At 38.9% G+C, this 21,031-nt stretch overlaps 1 protein-coding gene across 15 annotated transcripts in view; it reads right to left on the bottom strand.

The window, feature by feature from the left end:
- The window catches only part of NPAS3 (neuronal PAS domain protein 3), an 878,459-nt gene that overhangs the window by 117,014 nt on the left and 740,414 nt on the right, over nt 1-21,031 (bottom strand). For all 15 annotated transcript variants that reach the window (XM_015453693.4, XM_045397514.3, XM_045397513.3 and 12 more), the window contains one exon: nt 10,250-10,424. In XM_015453693.4, coding sequence (XP_015309179.2) covers nt 10,250-10,424 — 175 coding nt within the window. The remainder of the gene's footprint in view (nt 1-10,249; nt 10,425-21,031) is intronic.

The raw sequence follows: 21,031 nt of genomic DNA, 5'->3' as shown, positions 1-21,031 counted from the left end.
ATGGGTTCAAATTCTATCTGTATGACTTTTACAATTTAAAAAAACTGTTCTTTTCTTAGGCCCCTCATCTGTAAAATGGGAAAAATCATAACATCTTCAACAGTGTTTTGTGAGAAATAAATGAGGTGATGAAAATAATGGGCTTAGCAAAGTGCCTGACATGGGCAAGTAGTCAATGAGTAACGGCAATCACGTTGACTAACGGATTCAGGAATTCTTGGGCACTCGTAAAATATGATCTTCAAAGAAGGTTCCTTTTAAACTTTTTTTTTGTATTTATAAGTAATAAAATAATGTTTTCATTGGGTCACTGCTCTCTTCAATGAGTCCTACTCAGAACTTAGCACATGGATCTTAGATTCTTTACCCTGGCACCCCAGCTCCTCCCTGATCTGGGCCCATTCTGGATAAGCATGCACCTTTGCCTCAGTGAGGAAGACAGGGCTCCTTCCTGCCTCCCAAATGCAGCATTGCTCACTCCCACTGTGCTACTGGGATGAGTCTCCTGGGAGATCATCTCTACCCTTTTGCTCTTAGGTTGGTTTTCATGCAGGCCATGTAGGTCATCTCTCCTCATCAAGGCCAGCCTGCAATCACTGAGCTGCTCCCTGATTTCTTTAAAATATTTATGCCACAATTGAGGATAGCAGAACTATCTCCTTTCTTCTCTAGTTGTCGACTACGGATAACTCTTCTATGATAATAGTCCATTTCCTCATGGAAGGTGTCACATCTACGTCTCCTGTTCTCTATAAGCACACAGCAAAGTGCTTACAATAAAAACATGGCCTGAGTTCAAACCTTGGGTCCAGTGTCTGCTCTGGTGTGGGGGCAAGTTCTCTACCATCTCTAACCTTGGTGTAGGGTCACTTTGAAAAATGAATTACTTATAAATGCCCGCTGCTGTAATCGGAACATAGAGGTAAAAGATAATGAAAACTATTACTATATCATTAATGTTATCAGAATATTTGCAACAAATTATACCTTGAGTAGACAAAGCTGAAAGCATCAGTACTGTTTTCCAAAGTTAGAATTTCCTGAATTTCAGTTAGTGAGATCTGCCCTATATAAATGGAAGAGAGGCTGTTTGGGGTACTTCTTACTCAGGACACTCCTGCAGAGCCAGAAAAAGCAACAGGCAGAGGAACTAGTATTTCTGTGAACCTATCATGCAGCAGATGCAGTGTTAGGCAATTTTGAGGCTAATTAAACAAATGAACAAAAACTCTTGATAACGTCCATCAGTCGCTTATAATCGTGGTTTTGACATGTTTGGGCACGTCAAAGCAATGTGTTCCCAAAGAAGCAATATTTCTGGGCTACTAATTTTAGGGTTGAAGTTTTAAGCCTGAGATAGCTCTGCCAAGACTGCTGGCCGCGGTGGTGTGTGCTATGATGCTATCCTACTTACGCACCATAGTGTCCTGATCCTCATTACCATGCTCCCGCATTGTGTTACTCATCTGTCCCCCTCACGTGATGGTCAGCTCCTGGGAGGTGGGGAGCCTCGTCAACGTTTCCTTGGTGTTTTGTATGTCTGACACCTGGTGGACATTCAATCAATGGTGGTTGAATAATCTACACAATCCCCGTTAGCAAGTGGGCCTGAATCTTGAATGAAAATTCATTCCAGTTAATAACAACTAGAGAAAAGATATGAGTTCTTCCCTCAAGCTAATTCTTCTGCTAATAGAAGATGGGCAGTGTTTCCCATGGGTCCCAAGAAACCATGATTGTGTTTCATGAGCAGATCGATCCCTCCAGTGGGATATGTCCACCTCCTGATGCACACCATTCCTCTGCTCTGCCTGCTCTTTTTCATCTCACACCTGCCTTGGAAGACTGGCTCTGAAAGACAGAGCCTGGAGAAACTGCACGGAATCTGGCCCAGTGTTGGCCAACACAGAGCAGAGGCCAAGTGTACATGGGTGATGTTGGCTATGATCCTGGCTCGGGGAGCATATGGCTGATGCAGACCAAGTGACTTAGGGTTGAACTGTGCCTATAATGTATTCAGATGGTACTTACTGATCACTGTGGTATGTGTTTAAATGGAAGAATGAGAGCAAAGGGGGTGCGGTGGCTTATGCCTATAATCCCAGCACTTTGGGAGGCCAAGGCGGGCAGATCACCTGAGGTCAGGAGTTCAAGACCAGCCTGGCCAACATGGTGAAACCCCATCTCTAATCAGCCAGGTGTGGTGGTATGCACCTATAGTCCCAGCTATTTGGGAGGCTGAGGCAGGAGAATCACTTGGGCCTGGGAGGCAGAGGTTGCAGTGAGCCAAGATTGCACCACTGTACTCCAGCCTGGCAGACAGAGAAAGACTCCATCTCAAAAAAAAAAAAAAAAAAAAAAAAATTACATAGATTATTTTAGTTCTAAGTAAGAGACTGTGTTAAAAAAAAAAACAAACAACAAAAAACAGCACAATGAAATATGTGCATAAGAGGATAGTTAGGTTTCTCTCTGAACTTCAGAATCCCCTTGGAGAAAATTCCTCTGGTTCAATTCCTACCAGGGACCTATCTTCTTTCTCCATCTAGTTCCTAGGCTTCCCACCTGCTGCAACCCTAATACTGTACCCTTTCCTCTAATCTTGGCCATGAAACTAACCTGTTAAGCTTGGGGCGAGCCACTTAGAATTTCCATCACTTTTTCCTCCAGCTGTAAGACAAGGATAACACACTGACCTGCCTCAGAGGGATGTGGTGTGAATTAACTCCTGTAATTAGTGGTTTCTGTGCTCTGCATACACCAAGAGGATATGAATGCCAACCATTATCACAGTGGCCTGGGTAAGCGTTGTTGCTAAAGCTATACTTGGGAATAACTGTTGGCAAAGAGCTGACAACTGGAAGTTGCAAACTTTACACAGAAGCAATATTTCCAGTATTTTCCCCAAGCAATCATGAGTAAATTGCTCACTAGGGGTGGAAATGGTTTCCAGCCAGTTCTGCCTCTTCTGATCTGTGCACCCTGCAAAGCTCAGTCAATGCCAGGTAACTGATCCTTCGTAAGTCTGCTGTTTAGTGCAGATGAAGAATTCAGAATGGTATAATTTGGACAGGGATGAGATTTCTGTGCAGTGGTATATATTAAAAGCAAATAACTTGTACTTTGTTCAAGGCAAGAGCTATAGAAATAGAATTTATAATTTTTAATTATCCAATGACAAAGACGGCCACCTTTTCTTTTTTTTTTTTTTTGAAATGAGGAAAAACAGGTCATAATTAACAGCTTGTCTTGGGTTTCCTTTTAGAAACCTGAAAAATATATCCCTATCACTATTGGCAAAGAGAAGTCAAAATTGTGACCTAGAAAGCTATATGGAAAAACTGTTAAAAATAATGGGTTTAAAAAATTGATTTCCTAAACCTTCAATAGAAGATTTGGAAAAAGAATGCTGCATATAAACTGAGAGAACCTACTGTATATTTTGATAAGAGGCCTGTGCTTCTATTATTGAACAAAACATTTGCTACCCTGCAAATATCATTGTATTAATTTATATAAAAGCTGTATTTTGTTTTCTAAGTTGTAACCACTGTGATTTAAATTTTGAAAGAGAAAGTTAGTTTCAGAATGGCATGCAGAACTGTGCCAAGATCCAACATCTTTTCTGGGAACAAAAGGGAGGCTGCCCTTCTGTAGCTAGTTGCGTCATCAACACGTGGGTCAAGGAATTAGGTCCCAATGGATTCCTGGGGTTGCAGGAACTGGCCTAGAAGGGTGGAGCTCAGCTATTGGGCCAGGAGAGTCTGGTGGGAAGGAGAGATTTTACTTTATTTCTCTTTAGCTCCCTCAGGCAAGATTCTAGAAGTACAGTTTGCTTTGCAAATGTTCTCATTTTACACACAAGTACACCAAAGTGTGAACACACACAAATTAAGGTGATAAGTATGCCTAGGTCTTGCATACCAGAAAAAAGCAATGGAGAATATTTTTCCCTTCTGTGGCAGTTCCAGGGGATCTTATTTAGCTTAGCTGGGGATAAAGGTGACATTTAAAAATAGCCTACTTTGCTCATGAAAAAATGGTACTGCATCAAGGTGGCTTTTTTGAGGCAAAAGAATCATTCTAGGTTTGGCAAGGCAGTCCTTGTAAGAGCACTGGCTTGCTTTTGGAGTGCACCCATCATCTTCATTTCAGGATTGGCAAGAAGGTAAGTTCTTAATGATGACATAGTTAAGAAACATAGGTAATTTTGGATAAAAGTTGTGTTTATGCCTGAATGATGATCTCTTTGGGTTACACAAAAGGATTAGTAGTGAGGCTGCTTTCTGACTACTAGATTTGCCACGTACAGGCACACCTGGGTATTAACAGAAGTCAGACCGATTTGGGGGAATCGTGAACTTGTCCCAATCATTGCTACAGCCCCAGTAGGGATGCATTTTAAATCAATCCATCAGAGATCACTATGGTACTTTATCTGATGGATTTATCTTTGCCTATAGTATATGAATATGGAAAAAAATTAAATGTGTGTTTACAGTTTGATAAACATTCATCATAAATTACACATTTTAATTTCATTTATTAGTTGGGGACTATGGAAAGCAGGAATTTCATTGCATACAAACTGCCATTCAGACTGAAGGATTAGCAATGTCCTGAAAAGGTAACACTAATTGAACAAAATCCATTTCTATCTTAAGTTAGTCCCCACACTGTTTGTATTCAGAATTTTGGAGAGGCAAAAGTAGCATATTACTCTTCCTACTGACTACACTCTTTGTCACTTACCCTTCCAATAGCTCCAACTCTGTCATCAAGTATAAATCTAGTGTGAATGAACTTTCTATCATTTGACACTTTGTATGAATGCTGTACTCACCATGTGAATTTTGAGCTCTATTTATGTATAAAAGAACTTGGTCCGATATTTTAGTATTAGCATGCTGAGCAGTCTCCATGATATTATCTCACCATAAAATGACTCCAAAAATCTCAGTTATTAATGGGATTAATGGTGATAACATAATTCCAGAAAGTTGCTACTCTATATGTAGATATATTGGCAATAAAAATCAGTCACTGTATGCCTTTCCCCAGTAGGGGATCTCTCACTTTTCCCTGATTTTTAAAGGCTTCAGATCAATAACTAGAGTGACATTATTAACAGCTCCCTCAACACCTTGGCCAGCGCTAATATTAAATCCATTACACCTTCTGTTTGACATTTGCAGTACAGCAGAAAGTGCTGTAGATACAGTCACATTGTCTAGGGACTGGGGTTGGATGTGGGGTTAGTAAGATGGTTTCCCTTGCCTAACTTCTAAATTCAGTTCATTGATAGAAATCTTGACCCAATACATAAAACCCCTCCACAACAATATACCAGATGGTAAATAATTCAGCCATACAAGTGTATCTCATATCCAAGCAGTTTTTAAATACAAAACATTGATCCTCAGATAAGTTTTTACATTCTTTATGGTTATTCCTAAACATTTGTTCATCTAATTATACCACTTACTGTGAAAATCATCTAATGATGTCAGAGGAATTGAGCTCCTGTTTCTGTAGAATCAGGAATAGATACCAACTTACCACAGCACAGAGGCATAAGTTGAAACTGAAGATTATTTCCATTCAGGCAAGTATTCTACTGTTTCCATTTTGCTGGCCTTTAAAACATTCGGGACATAGTGTAGGTATAATAGCATAAAGATCATACTACTATAATGATGATCCTAATGCCACAAAACAGGTTAGATTCTGCCTGAAAATTTAGACAAAACATGATAACCCATATTTGAGACAACCAGTGGGTTAGCCATGCAGCTGTAGTTATTCATCATCCAAAGTACTGCCTCATGCATGTTCCTAAATTGTCTAAATCCTGGTACAGTATTGATTTTCCCTTCTATGAGCTCACATCCACTCAAAAAGCCACAAGAGCCCGTTGCCCTGGCTGAGTTCTCTCTGAAGCAGGATCCAGGTATGTTCTTCCTGACAGGGGTCCTACAGAAGAAACTGATCACTAGCTGGTGGCAAGCAAACCACTGGAGACAGAAAGGGAATTTTATCTTAGAGAAACGTGAAAATGAAAAAGCTAGTTACCAGGAGCATATACATTATAATCTCAATTTAGAAAGAAATGCAGAAAGCCCCACCAAACACTCAACAAATGTACATACATACACAGGAACAGAAATAAAATCTAGGAGGGTACGTAGTGCATATATATGAATAATGGTTATTTCTAGATGGTGGTGGTCTTTACTCCTTTTTCTCTGAATTCTCTGAATTTTTTGCAGTGGGCCTGAATTAATTTTGTAATTGGAAAAAATAAAGCTGTTTACTAAGAAGGAAGAAGGAGTAAAACACAACAATTTTACAGCCTAATATAGGGAATATTACTATTTGCCTTCAACACAGGAAGAGTTTTAAAGTTCCTCCAGGATTTTTTAAGGGAGTTGCTTTTCTGTTTACTAAGCATTTAAAAGGCATGGCACTGAAATTTATGAAAAAGATGAGGATAATACTCATAACCCCAAGATGGCAGAATCATTAGGATTAATCATGAAAAGGCACAAGCAGATCCACAAAAAGAAAACCCTCCAAATGCCATTTGTCAGAGGTTCTGTGCTTCTCATGCTGCAGGAGCCTGCAGGACAGCAAAGGGCAGTCTCTTCCAAAATGTTCCAGTCAACCCCTAAATAGGCACGCTCGGACTTTATAACATTTTAAACAACGCCACTCATTTATCTTTTGCCTGACTTAAGATTTCTCTGAGATAATACATTTACTAAACTGTTAAGAAATGTGCATACATATAAAATGTTTATTTGGGTTTGCTGTACAGTCAACGGATCTTTTTTTCTCCTCCATTATCCTGAGCCTGAGTCAGGACAAGACAATCTCAGGGCTGGCAGTTCAAAGAAACAGAATTCCTATTGGGGCATAGTATCACTGCCTCTTAGGCCGGTTTAGTCACTTATTTCCTTTATTATAATGCCAAATGTTATTTAGAGTTCAATCATTTGGTGATGCTGTGCTGAACACATCAGGGCTTCTGAAAAATTCCATACCTAATAGTCCTTTCATTTTCATAATAACCATATATCAATATCCCTTTTCCAACTAAATTACACCACTATTTTAAAAAGAATCTGTGTTTTATCAGAGTTTAAGAGATTATGATGCAATGAACAACAGTCTTCAAAAATGTTCCTTCATGTTATTAAGAATTAGGAAATCTTGTTAAAATTCTTTCAGCTTTTAAGAAACATAAGCAGCTTTGTGATGTAGTGCCTGACATGAACTTTTAAAGTAATTCCCTTGGAGCGATTATCTGCATTAGTGAAGATATTTCATTCAAGGTAGCACCCTACACTGCTTTTCAGTATTTGAGCAGTCAATCTAATTGCTTTTTTAAGCCAAAGGTAGAAAATAACCAACACTGCAGACTTTGAAGGTTAAGGTAGCTTAATGTTCTCTACTGGTGAGAGTCACATTCACCATCAAGGAAGAGAGCCTCTTTCTTATGCAAGTGTAGCTAATGAGCCCAAGTTAAGTGATGTGGAAGGCAGAGTTTTCAATCTCACTAGCAAGGATGACTAAAGGAAGGCTGGTGAGGGAAACCTAAGTAAATTTATAGTGTCTGTCAATCACACTTCAATGTTAAATGATAGAGTAACTTTAAAGGAGAGAGTTAACAGTTGAAGGAGATATATATTCTCCTATAATCTAGAAGTAATAATCTCTAAGAACTGTGTTCTACTAGTGTACCTAGGGTTATTTTATGCTTGCTAGGGCTTCATAGAAGGCATGGGATTTATGAGAGTTCTTATATTGACATATTTATTTGGGCTTACTGTTGTATTTAGACTCTAGCCTAGGATACTCTAGCAGAACTGGTTTACAGGCTATGGATTTGTTTTTCCTCCCAAAGTCTCACTGTCAACATGCATTTGGGGAGACATCAAGCTCAGTATGAATTGACAGGATGACCTAGCTTCCGAGAAGACCAAACTTAACCTTAGGCTGCATTAAGAGAAGCATAGTAGCCTATCCTGAGAAAGGTGACAGTTCCTCTGCTTTGCACTAATCAGAACATATCTAGAGGGCTGTGCTATTCTCTTCACCATATTTTTACAGGGTTCCCTACAAACGGAAGTACAGCCAGGGCAGGATGACTAGGATGGTGAGGCTCTTAGGAACATGCCATTGAATAAGGGTTGTGGAATTAGCACTGTTTGACCTGGAAAGGAGAAGGATGGCAGGAGGAAGGGGGGATCTGATGTGTCTGACTTCACATATATGAGAAGCTATGATAGGGAAGAAGGAGTAAATCAGAAACGTGGTCCCAGAGGGCAGACCTTGGATCAGTGGGAAGTTGCAGCCAAGTAGCTTTGGGATCCCTGTCAGGAATAACTATGAGAACTACTCAACAAGGGAGTGGGCAGCCTTGCAAGTTCATGAGCTTCCTATTGGGGCAGGATCTAGCAGAGACTGGAAAGGTTACCTGCTGGTTTTGCTGTAGAGTTGGCTGCGTATGTTGGAGGTTGGATAAAAGGATCATGAAGATCCTTTCAAACTTGAGCATTTGTGATTCAAGGAAACAAACTTTTCTAAGACCTTTCCTCATACAAAGGCTTAAAACTTAAATTCTGTCATGCTGTGTGTTTGAGTCATGAGGAAGAGGTTCTCCAATCCAACATCAGGATGAAAGAGTAGAAAACCATTTGCATGTGCTGTTTCTCAAATATGCCCAGATAGGAACATTCTATTGACTAAAAAACAGTCCCAATTATCTCACTGACATATTTGCCCAGTAAAGTCAGTGAGTTATGGTATAAGAATATATCACTTCCCCACCTGAACAAAAATATTTTCATTTTTAAAAGGTAAAGAATAATCTTAAATATTCTCTTTTCTCATGTGTGGGGCTCACTGGAGAAGGATGATCACCAATGCTAAGAATAATGAATGCCCTAGAAACTACAGTTAACTTCACTGAGGAAAATGGATTAAATACTTCCAAGAGTCAAATTTTTTTTTTTCCTTCTGTGTGAGAAAACATTGTGATTACTTCTAGGCAGGCCAAATAATTTTCTTGGAAGTACGATGAGTTATTTTAACGTTAATCTTAACATAGGTTTTTCTATTTTTCTTGCTAATAAAATGCTTTTGTATTACGAATCTATTTTAAAACAACAGATCAAGTAAAGTACAAGCATCTTTGAAGAGTGAAAAAATAATTTTCCAAGTAAGTAAATACAACTTTGCACTTCAAATCAGGCCTTGATTCATTAAAAAATCTTAAACTTCTCATGAGAAAAATTAACATTTAAACCACTGCTGCTTGGCCAAGCACTCCACCACACAAGAATATGAAATATCTCCTCTAAAAAAGTACAAAAAGGACAAAACCACAAATGTGGAACTTCAATTAATTTAAAGCCCCAATCAGCAAAGAATAAATCCTTCGCAGATCTAATTACCAGCGCTCTCGGAAGACCCAGGCCGACCAGCCAATCTTCCCCGTGTTTGAACAGCTTGATGAACTAGGGGACTGATGGATATCAAGTCATTTTGTTTAATTTATAAATGGATTTTCCCCTAATACTTAAATTATCATCAGTACAACACAATGAAAATGGGAACATTCTGAATGCAAAGTCTATAAGAGTCCTGGAAGGAATCCCAATGAGGAATGTCACCTCTGTTCATTCCTCTATACAATTGATCTAATTAAATACTGAGGGTAGAAAGGCAGTTTAAAATGTAGCCATTTCTGTTTTCTTTTTAGCCTTAATTTATCGTTCACATCTTTCAAGTACCTTCTGATGCTTAAAAAAAAAATAAAGAAACCAAGATTTCTGCAAGTCCCTAATACTTTTAATTCTCCACAAGCTAATATTTGGAATTCCTCTGCCATAGATTTTGCTGAATAATAAATAAATGCATTACATTTAGCCATAGTAACAATAAAATGAAGAGGGTATTCCAAATCGGAAGCTTTTCCCTCTAGTAATTTGAAAGAGAAACTAAAGGAACTAGTACCTTCTACATGTATTGTTCAACTGAAATTAGATCTCTGGATTATACTTATTAAAATGTCTCCTTATTTTCAAATCTCTTCCTTATTTAATTACTGCATGGGACTGGAAGCTGCATGGAATTGTTAAGTACCCTTAGACCTATTTATAGTCTCTTCACATGGGTAACTTGAGCACACTCATTTGGCAAAGGTCCTGCCCACCAACCCACACATTGGGTTTGCAATTCCCACCTGGCTCGGGGGTCTCCGACTGAGAGGAGGAAGATGCTGAGCTGGCTCCATCCTCAGCAGTGCCCTGCGACAGGAGACCCCGCCCAGGGGGGAGCTTCATGCCCAGCTGCTCAGCCATCTCCACGTGGTCTCCGGGGTGGACATAGTCAAAGACACTGCTGCCTGTCAGCTCCACCTAGAGGGGGAGAGAAAGGGTAGAAAGGAAAGGCATTACATAGGCTTCTCCATTTTCAAATTCAACACAGTGATTCAGATTCTGAGTAGAAAAGAAAATACATCCAGGTCCCAGAAACAATCCTGGTTCTGTCTTCATCTTCAAATACTTAAGGATTCTTGAGGTGAAAGAGAAAGATGTTTTCACATGTATTTATTTAGCAATTGTTAAGCTCAGTTTTTTTTTCTTCCTTACACGCTGTTGTTTGCATAAAGCCAAAACATTCTGTGAAATGTGGACGAGTCTGCCTTGTATTCAACTGTTTTATCCACGCATCATCAAATACTTGCATGTTTGGTGTCAACCAGATGATTGACTGAATTCTACAGTTTTCTTATTGAGAAGTTTGAGTTTTGGATAGGAACAGCTATAGAAACAGCCGGAGATAGCAGTCGAGTATTTTCCTTAAAATACACAGATTTCCAAGATGTGTTTTTATACATATCATCTGATTTCCATGTAAATTTAAATGTAAGGAGGGCTGCTTACAAATATATGCAAAGGCATAATGTTTTCATTAAAAATTACTCATTAGCTCTATAATCGTATGAGGGATTTTCCATATAAAAGAGGTCAGCTGGGGTCTGAAGCAGCCATATTTTTTTTTCTGCTGCAATCAGCTTGTTTTGCCTTCAATCTAAAAAGGATACATAGTACAAATCTCCTTGAGGGCTTTTTAAAAAAATGTTTTATTTTGTGTACTCTTTGAATCAGGCTAACTCTAAAGGCAGAGAATGAATATCAAATATCAGAACTGTTTCAGCCTGAAATAGAGGCACTGAGTATTTTAATGCTGTCAGGCATGACCCCTGCATCTGGGTCATGCGCCGCCTGAGGGGGCAGAAATTGCTGGTAAGGACTGGCCTTACCTCTGTACTCCTCTAATGCTCTAAGTTATCTCCTAAGAATAGTGGTAATGCTCCTAACATACAACAGGGAGAGATGTGTCAGCAATAGGACAAGCAAAAGCTCTTTCCCAGGTCACTAATGGGTTTCCCGGTCCTCTGGAGTGCAATGGTTTCAGGCCAGCTATGACATACCATGGAAGCTGCCAGAGCTTCAGACTGTCACAAGTTTCTTGGTGGATATTTACCTAGAACCCCTGCCTACCTCATTTCCCTTTCCAGGATAATTTCCAGCATCCTTCCAGATTCCACCTGCATGCCTGCACCCTTTCATGCCAAGAAGGAAGACTGGCGGTGGAAAAACTGTCACAGAGAGTGTAATACTCAGAGCAACTCTTGTCCCCAGAACTCCAAGTCTCAGTAACATGATCACATCTACTCCCAGACTCCATTTGATTAACATCTTAACAGGCTGCAGATCTTCAACATCTACCAATTAACATAGGTATAAGTCAGAAAAACAGGAGGCTAAATTCAGTTTGGTTAATAGCTATTCCTGAAAAAGGCTTGCATAACTTTTACGGAAAATGAGGTACTTTTCTCTTGCTATTAAATTGCACTCTCCTACTGTATCACCCAACCACTGACTATATCATTTTACAATCCCCATTTCCTCCATTTGGTATTGTTACAGAGCGTAAAGGGATTCACAGTGATCAGCTCTTACCCTCTGGGAGGGGGGGATTACATGGAAATAATCCCTTTAATGTGCGCCTTGCCTGTAAGCACTTCACACAGTAATAAATGGGTAAACTGACTTTGAGCAATTAAGAAATTAAATGAAACTAATAAAATGTGTGTTTTAATATTTCTTGATGGTTATTTTGTTTGGAGATTAGTGAATATGAGGAAGTCACTCTCGTTTTGCATGGAGTCCAATTGTAGCACTTTCATAAATATTTCTGTCACTTTTCTCCAACTGATTTTTTTCTTTAATACTTCAGTGTGCCTTTTGGCACCGACCATAGATTGTGATAGGATGACAACACAAATGGGAGATAAAATAGATTTTTTTAGGGGAGCTGGTTATTGAATATTCATGTAAACCAGTCTTATAGAGAGCAGAAACTGGCCACTCTCTCCACATCCTGATTTGCTTGGATGTGCAGATACTTCCTTCCCATAAAATAATGTCTGGAGTATGGCACATCTAGGGCAGGACTGAGTATCGATGTGCCACAGAGCACTAGGGCATGGTGAGGACTTTTTTTCCCTGTGGCCTCATGGGATTTCCCACCAACATACCTCCAACATACCTCAAAGCTTAATGATGAGGGCGAGGTGGGCACTGAGAGTTTGACATTAACATAGTGTGTATATGTATACTGTAGTTAAGGCCGTGCAGTGTGGAGGAAAGCCCCACTACTTGGAGTCATAACCTGACTTCAAGATCAGAATTTTCCTCCTCAGCTGTGTGACCTTGGACAATTAATTTAACCTCCCTGGGCTTCAGTTTCCTCTTCTGAAAATGGCAGCATTGCTGCTCTGCAGGGCCCTAGGAGAACCACCCACATTGTATTCCACATGGATGCTCCCCTGGAGTTTTGTTTCTTGGGAATGGTGCAAGGCTGTGGCCCTGAGAGCTGGGAAGAAAACAAGACTTGGTTTACCTGCCTCTCAGCCTAATTTTGAAAATCCAGTGAAACTATGCAGAAGGAATCACTTTGTGAGAAATAAGCACCACAAACACGTCTTGTTGTTGTTGCTGTTTGGTGGATCAGGATGAATGACACGAAGAAATGTATATTATTGTGTACCTTTGTTTCCTCACTTTGGGACATCACTGTACAGCAGGGGTAATACATGCTTTCAGCCTTAATAACAATACTGGCAGTTACCTACTATGTGCAAAAAGTATTACTTTTTGTGCTTTGCTTTGATTAATCCTCATAACAATCTTTTGAACTGGTATGATCATGTCCCGTTTACAAAAGAACCTGAATACTGGAAAAGGCCAAGGGTGGAAACAGAATTTGGTTCAAAGCCCACTTGACCTATCACCCCTCAGGTAGTAGCACTGGCAGCCAGAGAGACCTCTGAATTCCCCTGTGCTTCAGCTTGCTTTATTCAGGAAAGAACACTGAGCACCATGAAGGGAGGAGGCTGAGGGCAGGCAGACTGCCAATCCCCTGGAGCTGGAGATGTTTTCCCATGGAACTCTTGGGCCAAAACAAGGCACTAAAGGAGGTGTACTAAACCAAAATACAAGTAGGATTAGACAAAGGTCAACTTACATATGCACCTGAGTCGTCATCATCATTATCATCACATCTTACATGTATCCAACACTTTCAACATTTCTCATACTGCTTTGACTTCATTTCACTTAAATTTTAGAGCCAGAAGACACCTTAAAAACCATCTTTTAGCATCTCCTTACTTAATGGGAAAAAGCCCTACAGTTCTGAGAAGTTCAAATGCATGTTCAAGTTTACCCAGCTGTTTAGTGGTAGAAACAGGGCTGTGAGCCCAACTGTCTAATTCTCAGTCCACCACTTTTCCCACTAAACCCTTGTCTGATTTTTTTTTCTCTCTTATGGATACTCACCAGGTGAGACACACTAGAACTCATGTTTCCTGCCACTAAATTCTGTGCCTCAAAATAGACTACAGACAGCAAGACGGAGAATTTTTTGCTTGATGAACAGACATTACTTCATGTTAGCTTCAGGTTGGAAAAACAAATAGAGCTCCAATCCAATGCTAATTAGGTACCTTTAAATCTTCAGTTACCACCTCTTCCAAAACATGTGCCTGCTGAGAACTAGGACTAGTCTGTTATATTTAGTAGCTATATTACAAATGTTTTGTTGAATGAATAAAGAATGGATATTTATGCCTGAAAAAAATTTTCTTTTACTTGTACTTGATTTGGAAAAGTTTAAGTCGGTTCTTTTATGTTACTATAATGGCATTGTAATGATAACATTATTTACTCCTTAAAATGTATTATAATATAGCATCATAATATATTTATTCACATTAAGTCCTTGAGCTTAACTGAGGATGGGATTGTATGAGTGCCAGGAAGGGACAGGTTTTAAGAAACTCTTTAAGAGAATAGTGTCCATCTTTCATAATCCACTTGTTTCCAATCTATGGCAAAACTCTGTTTAACTGGTTAGTTTCCAGTGTTCACACCCTTATGTCCTCAGGATCTGATCTGTAACATAGTTCCATAAAAAAATTAGTATTTGTTCTTAACTCTCCCTTCAAATCACCAATAGTAGAAATTTAGAGAAATTTCATTTTATGTTAATTATTGGTCCTATTCTCAATCCTTAATTATGATCTAATGGAAAAGTAGAGCTTTCCCCCTCCAATAATGTGTTCTTCTGATTAGTGCAAACGGCATTCTAAGGCAACTGTGAGAACTTCAAAAATCCATGTTCTGTTTATGAAACTCAAGATAACAGACCCATTGATCTTTGAACTGTTTCTCTAGCAGAAGAAGAAGGAAGCATGACTGTTTCCCACTTCACCCACTTGGTCTAACTTTACTCCAGCTGAATAACTCTAGAAGAGAACTTACTCTCTCACGTTGCTTAGTGTACTACAAAACAGCTGAGAATGCATCAGGGGCAGCAGATAGGCAACAAGTAATAAATAATCACATCCAGAAACAGCATTTTGTTTAAACTCTTTTTTTCCTGCCTTTTGCCCAGTGTTACCATAGATTCCTCCAGGACAAGCCATAGTCACTTGTGCCATCCAGCATATCCTATAGTCAAGCTAAACCACATAGCCTTTGTCAAATTTATTTCACATTCTGTTAGCTTGCATGTAATTTGCACACTAGACACAGCTGATTTGGTAACTCTGAAGTTTCCTGGAAAAAAATGTAAATATATTATACAGTGGTTTGAGTTGACTTTTCCATGTCAGGTCACTGTACCCTGCTGGTAGATAGGATGGGGGACTAATTTGTCTTTTCATACATCAAGCAAGCATGTCAATAGCCTTTGCTTGGTCCCCTGGAGTGAGCAATACTTTTTAACCAGAGTGATGTACTAACAGTGCAGCTCATTGAATTCAGTGCTTCTTTGATTGAAGGGGTTTGGTGCAGATGAGGAGTAGGCAGTGATCTTGTAAGTTATCTCCATATTGGAACAACTTAAGAGAATACTTTGATAAAGAAAGGCCATACATCTGTTTTCAAGATATTTCTTTCTTTTAGACTATTTCAGTCTTAGGAACAATACAAAGTTGATTTTTATCAATAGAAAGGGTCATTTAAAACCTATTTAAGGTAGAATGTCATAAACCTTTTGTAAGGCTGCTATTAAAAAATACTTTGAGGGCATTGAGGTTACTGCAGGGGCTCTTAGTCAACCTCTTTCTCAGGAGTCCTTTTGCATCCAGGCTCCACTCCCTTAGGGAATGCTAGCAATATCTGAATAAAAGGCCATTCCTGAGAGAGGACTCTGTTTGTGGTAAGTGGCCCAGAAACTAAACTCCCAGGTGAGGCTTTCAGATCTACCCAAGAGACCCTGACATCCCGGTTAGAAAATCCTGCCCCAGGATGAGGTGGAAGTTCTATCTCACCACAGCAGGTCAGGATTTGTATTTTTTTTTGGGGGGGGTCACATTTATATTATTGAAGGATAATAAAGTGATAAGAGAATAAAATATAATAAGATATGATAGCTTGATTAGCATAGGTTTTCTTTGGATTTACTGGTATCTTAATGCCATCTTCATGACTTCCTACGTGTTGCAGAATTCCACTGAATATTTATGAACTGTTTTGACAGAAACTTGATGTTCTTTACTGCTCTGTCTCATTCTATGTATTTGCTGACTTATCTGAGGAAAACCGCATAAAAGCATTGGGTCTGTTACAGAAATACGTGTATAAATTAGTAGAACAAGAAGAAAGGTTCTATACAGAACGATGAGATAGAATGAAAAATCCTTCCAGTGTCATCAAATAACACGAATCCACTCTCTTTCTACAGATATGTTAACAGAGGCTTCCCTTAGAAGAATTTTAGCTAAAAGATACCACATCATGTGTTTATCTTCAAAAATAAACATTTTGACTCCCGTGGGAATCCATGAAGTACTTTTTTTGTTTTACATACATTTTTCTATCACCCCTGGCGTGCCTGACTTGAGAATTCCAACAGCAGCACCCAAAGAGACACTGCATATGGGAGGCTGAGGCAGGAGAATTGCTTGAGCCCAGGAGGCAGAGGTTGCAGTGAGCTGAGATCACGACATTGCACTTCGGCCTGGGCGACAAGAGTGAGACTCCATTTCAAAAAAACAAAAACAAAAACAACCCCCAAAAAACAAAAAAAACAAGAGATACTGCATAACCAGGTCTGAACTTTAAGACATGCCAGGAGATAATTCCAGGGGATCAGTGGATCTCCTAGTTCTCAGAGAAGAAAAAGAAAAAAGCAGACTGTTGGGGAAATAGAGTCAAAGAGGAAATAAAGAACAAACTGCAGCTACTAATTGAGACGGGCACAGTTATTTGGAAGTCAGCACGTTTAAATACTTCTGGAAATAGTCTGTGTATAAAACAGATCCACAAACTCTTTGAAGGTCTCCCCCATTTTTGTTCTAAGAATAAATTATACGCTGTATTTAATTCTTTCTTGTAATCTTAGATCAGGTATACCTCCATCACACCATACTATGGAAGCAGTGGTTTTAGAACAGTATTGATGTGTCAATATCCCTTTTCTTTTCCTTAAGAGACATCAGTTAAAAGAAGAACCTAGAGAATGCCTTAATACTGTGGGGATATTACATCACAGGAATGAGCCCAGGGATTTGTGAAAGTGACTAAATCAAGAAATTTTAAAACCTTGTTTTACAAGGTTCCTATAGTTTTAAATTTTTCAAGTGTCTGTAGGGGAGAAAAGGCCAACTTTTTAGTATTTATCACAGTGCTGAGAAGGAAAAAGGATGCCGTTAGAGGTTACATCATAGCAAAAAGTGAAACGATGCCAAGAAAGAAACATTAACAATCTTAAAAGTAACTGAAGTCAGTCTCTTTTTTTCTGGAGATCAAATGAATAGTAAGATGTCACTTTCAAAGCTTCTTCATTACCTTGGTGATAAGGACACCAATCAACATAAAATACTTGATATTGGCATAGTTAATCCATTATCCTCAAATTTTACATGTTTCAGTATGTGTCATTTAAAGCTGGATGTGTGTTATGCATAGCCAGACTTCAGTATCAATACATCTCAATTTTTGTTATTCTCATAATGAATTTTGTCCTTCTTTGATTACATGAACAAGAAAGAATGGAAAATGCTTGTAAGATTGAAATTGAAATATTTCCCTGATTCTAAACAGCCATTTTATTTTGAGACAGGGTCTCGCCCTGTCACCCAGGTTGGAGTGCAGTGGCATGATCTCAGCTCTCTGCAACCTCCGCCTCCTAGGCTCAAGCGATCCTCCAGTCTCAGCCTCTGGAGTAGTTAGTTGGGATTATAGGTATGAGCTACTGTGCCTGGCTAATTTTTTTGGATTTTTAGTAGAGACGGGGTTTTGCCATGTTGGCCATGCTGGTCTCAAACTGCTGGCCTCAAGTTATCAGCCTGCCTCAACCTCCCAAAAGTGCTGGGATTACAGGCATGAGCCAGCTCGCCAGCCCAGCTCTGATATTTTAAGGAAAGGTAACTGGATTAGGAAAACTATAATAATTCTGGGGATGATTTTTCCATTTATGTTTTGAAAGCTACAAAGTAATTTTACTCTGGTCACGATAAAATAATGTGGTTTATATGACTAAAACCTTAGATATGCTTAATGCACCCATATAACAATTACACGCCCAAATAATAATAAATAATAAAATGCACAAATCATACAATTAGTCATTCCTGAGTGTTTTCAAAGGGGCTACTGTATAGTGGAAGATCAGCAACAGCGCTTCCCACCAGGAGTGAAGTCACAATGTTTAACTGATACTGTTGGGTGAAAAAAACCACAGCAAAACCAGAAAGATTTAACAAAGATAATTTGTTTGTATACCTCAAGAACTCTTTAAGAGAAAGCAAAACCAAAGGAGGATCTTGCTTGGACTGGAGCATCATGTCAATGCTGTTGCTGCTGTATTTGAAACAACTGGCTCTCCTTCTCCATGTCCCCATGAGGGGTCTTTAAAAATCTTACCTAATGGGTTGATAGGTGCAGTAAACCACCATGACACATGTTTACCTCTGTAACCTGCACATCCTGCACATGTACCCCAGAACCTAAAAAAAACCTTAGAAAACCACAAAGTATACTAAAATATTTTAGCCACTGTAGAATATGGGTGGTTAGCCCATGTTAAGAAATTATTTGGGGAGTTAATCCAATAAGAGAACAAGAAGGAACAAAATTCTTCATGCCATGATTAATCACTGACCCTCCCGAATACCATGTGCGCACCATGGCCATGGTGCGTAATTTATTTCTAGTGAATTACCATAAGAAAAAGGCCTAATATACTGCTATTTTTATTTTGGCTATTGTAACTACTAACTGTGGTAGTGTTTGAGGTTATCTTCTATGAAAGCAAGTCAATACCCTGAACACTCTCTAGGTGCTATTTTAAAGGAATAAGTTAAATTCACAACTGTTTAATAACAGACTGAGTTAGTCTCGGATAGAGAATGTAAATAGAACTGGCAAGTAGAAAAAAATGGGTCAAAAGAAATGACTCATTCCAGAGGCTAAAAGCCTGCCTGTAAATCTTAGGGTATTTTGAGAGGACTATGGTGGTGGTGAGGGAGCAAACCCTTTTGAGAACCTGATAGGTTCTATGTCTTGTCTCACCAGACAATGCTGTAATCACACACATGTAATCTGGCGTTTTATTTCAGGAGTTTCAGGCACCTTTGCTGTTTATCCAGGAATAGTCTCTAGAGCTGTACTGACCAATATGGAAGGTGCGAGTCAGGTGTTGCTACTGAGCGCTTGGAATGTGGCTGCTCTGATTTGTAATATGCTATAAGTATACATTAACACCAGGTTTTAAAGACTTTGTACAAAAATATAAAGAATGCAAACCATCATATGTTTTATATTGATTGCATGCTAAAATAATATTTTAGATACGTGAAACTGAATAAAATAGCAAATCATTAAAATTCTTCTCACTTGTTTTTACTTTTTAAAATGTGGCTACTAGGAAAATTTAAAATTACCCATGTGGGTTTGCAATATGTTTCTGTTGAACAGTGGTGATCTAGAAGCAAGAATTCTTGGAGTAGAACATGAAAATGACATGAAAGGGAAGAGGTATAAGACAGTAAAAGATAACAGAAATAAAGAAATGCCCAAGGAATAAAAGAACTGAAATAGTACATTTAATTAGTCAATCATATATTTATTGATCATTTACTCTCTCTGTAACACACTGTATTTGGGATTTTAGGAATTACAAGAAACATTACAACCCAGCACCTGCCCCCAAGTAGCTTACAGTCCACTTTGAAGAGAGAAGAAAAACACATACAAAGTCAAATAATATGAGAAAAATATATGACAACAAACAATGTAGTAGACGATTAATTTTTGACATGAGTACTGTAGATCACTGCCTCTCAAATTTCTCCAGATTCTTTAGAATTTCCTTAAAATGCAGCATGGACTCCCAGAGATTCTGGCTCCAGAGATCTGGGGTAGGGGCCAACATCCTGCATTTAGGAAGCTCCTGGGTGATGCTGAACCTGCTAGTTCACGATTCACACATTGAGTAGCACTAGTCTGTCTGCACCCAGACGTGGTTGTGAACCAAAAGTATCTGGGACAGCAACTCCCATTCTGACTCCTCACAGAAAAGAATGAGAAAGGACAGGTGGCTTGGACGAAAAGATGGGAGCAATCCAGGACACAACAGGGTTTTAACTAACTGCACTGGAGCTTATAAGAGCAGGGGTGGTATATTACACTGTTCTTGGATTAGGCCTAGGATGTTGGGGAAGCATTAGGCAGAGGTTCAATAAACACTAAGTGATTGATTTAGGCCCTAAAGAGATAGATCCATGCTAGTGTTCATTAACCGTTTTCCGCTTCCTTTTAAAATACTAAAGAACAGGTTCAAGTAATCATTTATAGGAACTGTCATATCTCATTTTTCTTCTCAGGTTGGTACCTCAAGGACAATTGTCTCATTGTAGACACAGGCCTAGATAATTGGCACACTTTGAGCTAACTTCTTGTCCTACATATTTAAGCTCTGGACCCATGATTTTTATCTCATTTGTTCCTGTATATGCCACACTGGAATGATCTCAGTTTATGGTGAATGATTTTTTTTTCCCCCAATAGGTGAACACAAAACCTATGGTGTATTTTGTAATTTTAATTAATTAATTAGAGACAGGATTTGCTCTGTTAACCACAGTTTGGAATCTTTTTTTTTTTTTTTTGAAGTTTAATTCTGAAGAATTTATTTGTAAGTCTTTTTAAGCAGTGGGTTTGAGTGTTAACTTTAAAAAAAACCTTTAAAATGATTTTTAAAATTTTTTGTTGCTACAGAGTAAATGTATATATTCATGGGGTGCACGTGATGTTTTGCTACAGGCATGCAATGTGAAATGAGCATATCACAGAGAATGGGGTTGCAATTCCCTCAAGCATTTATCCTCTGAGTTACAAACAATGTAATTACTGAATGTCACCTTTTATGGAAAAGATCTGTTCAA

Source organism: Macaca fascicularis, chromosome 7, assembly GCF_037993035.2.
Source record: "Macaca fascicularis isolate 582-1 chromosome 7, T2T-MFA8v1.1".
Classification (NCBI taxonomy): domain Eukaryota; kingdom Metazoa; phylum Chordata; class Mammalia; order Primates; family Cercopithecidae; genus Macaca; species Macaca fascicularis.
Note: the sequence above shows the minus strand (reverse complement) of the source record. Positions and strands in the feature narration are given on the sequence as shown.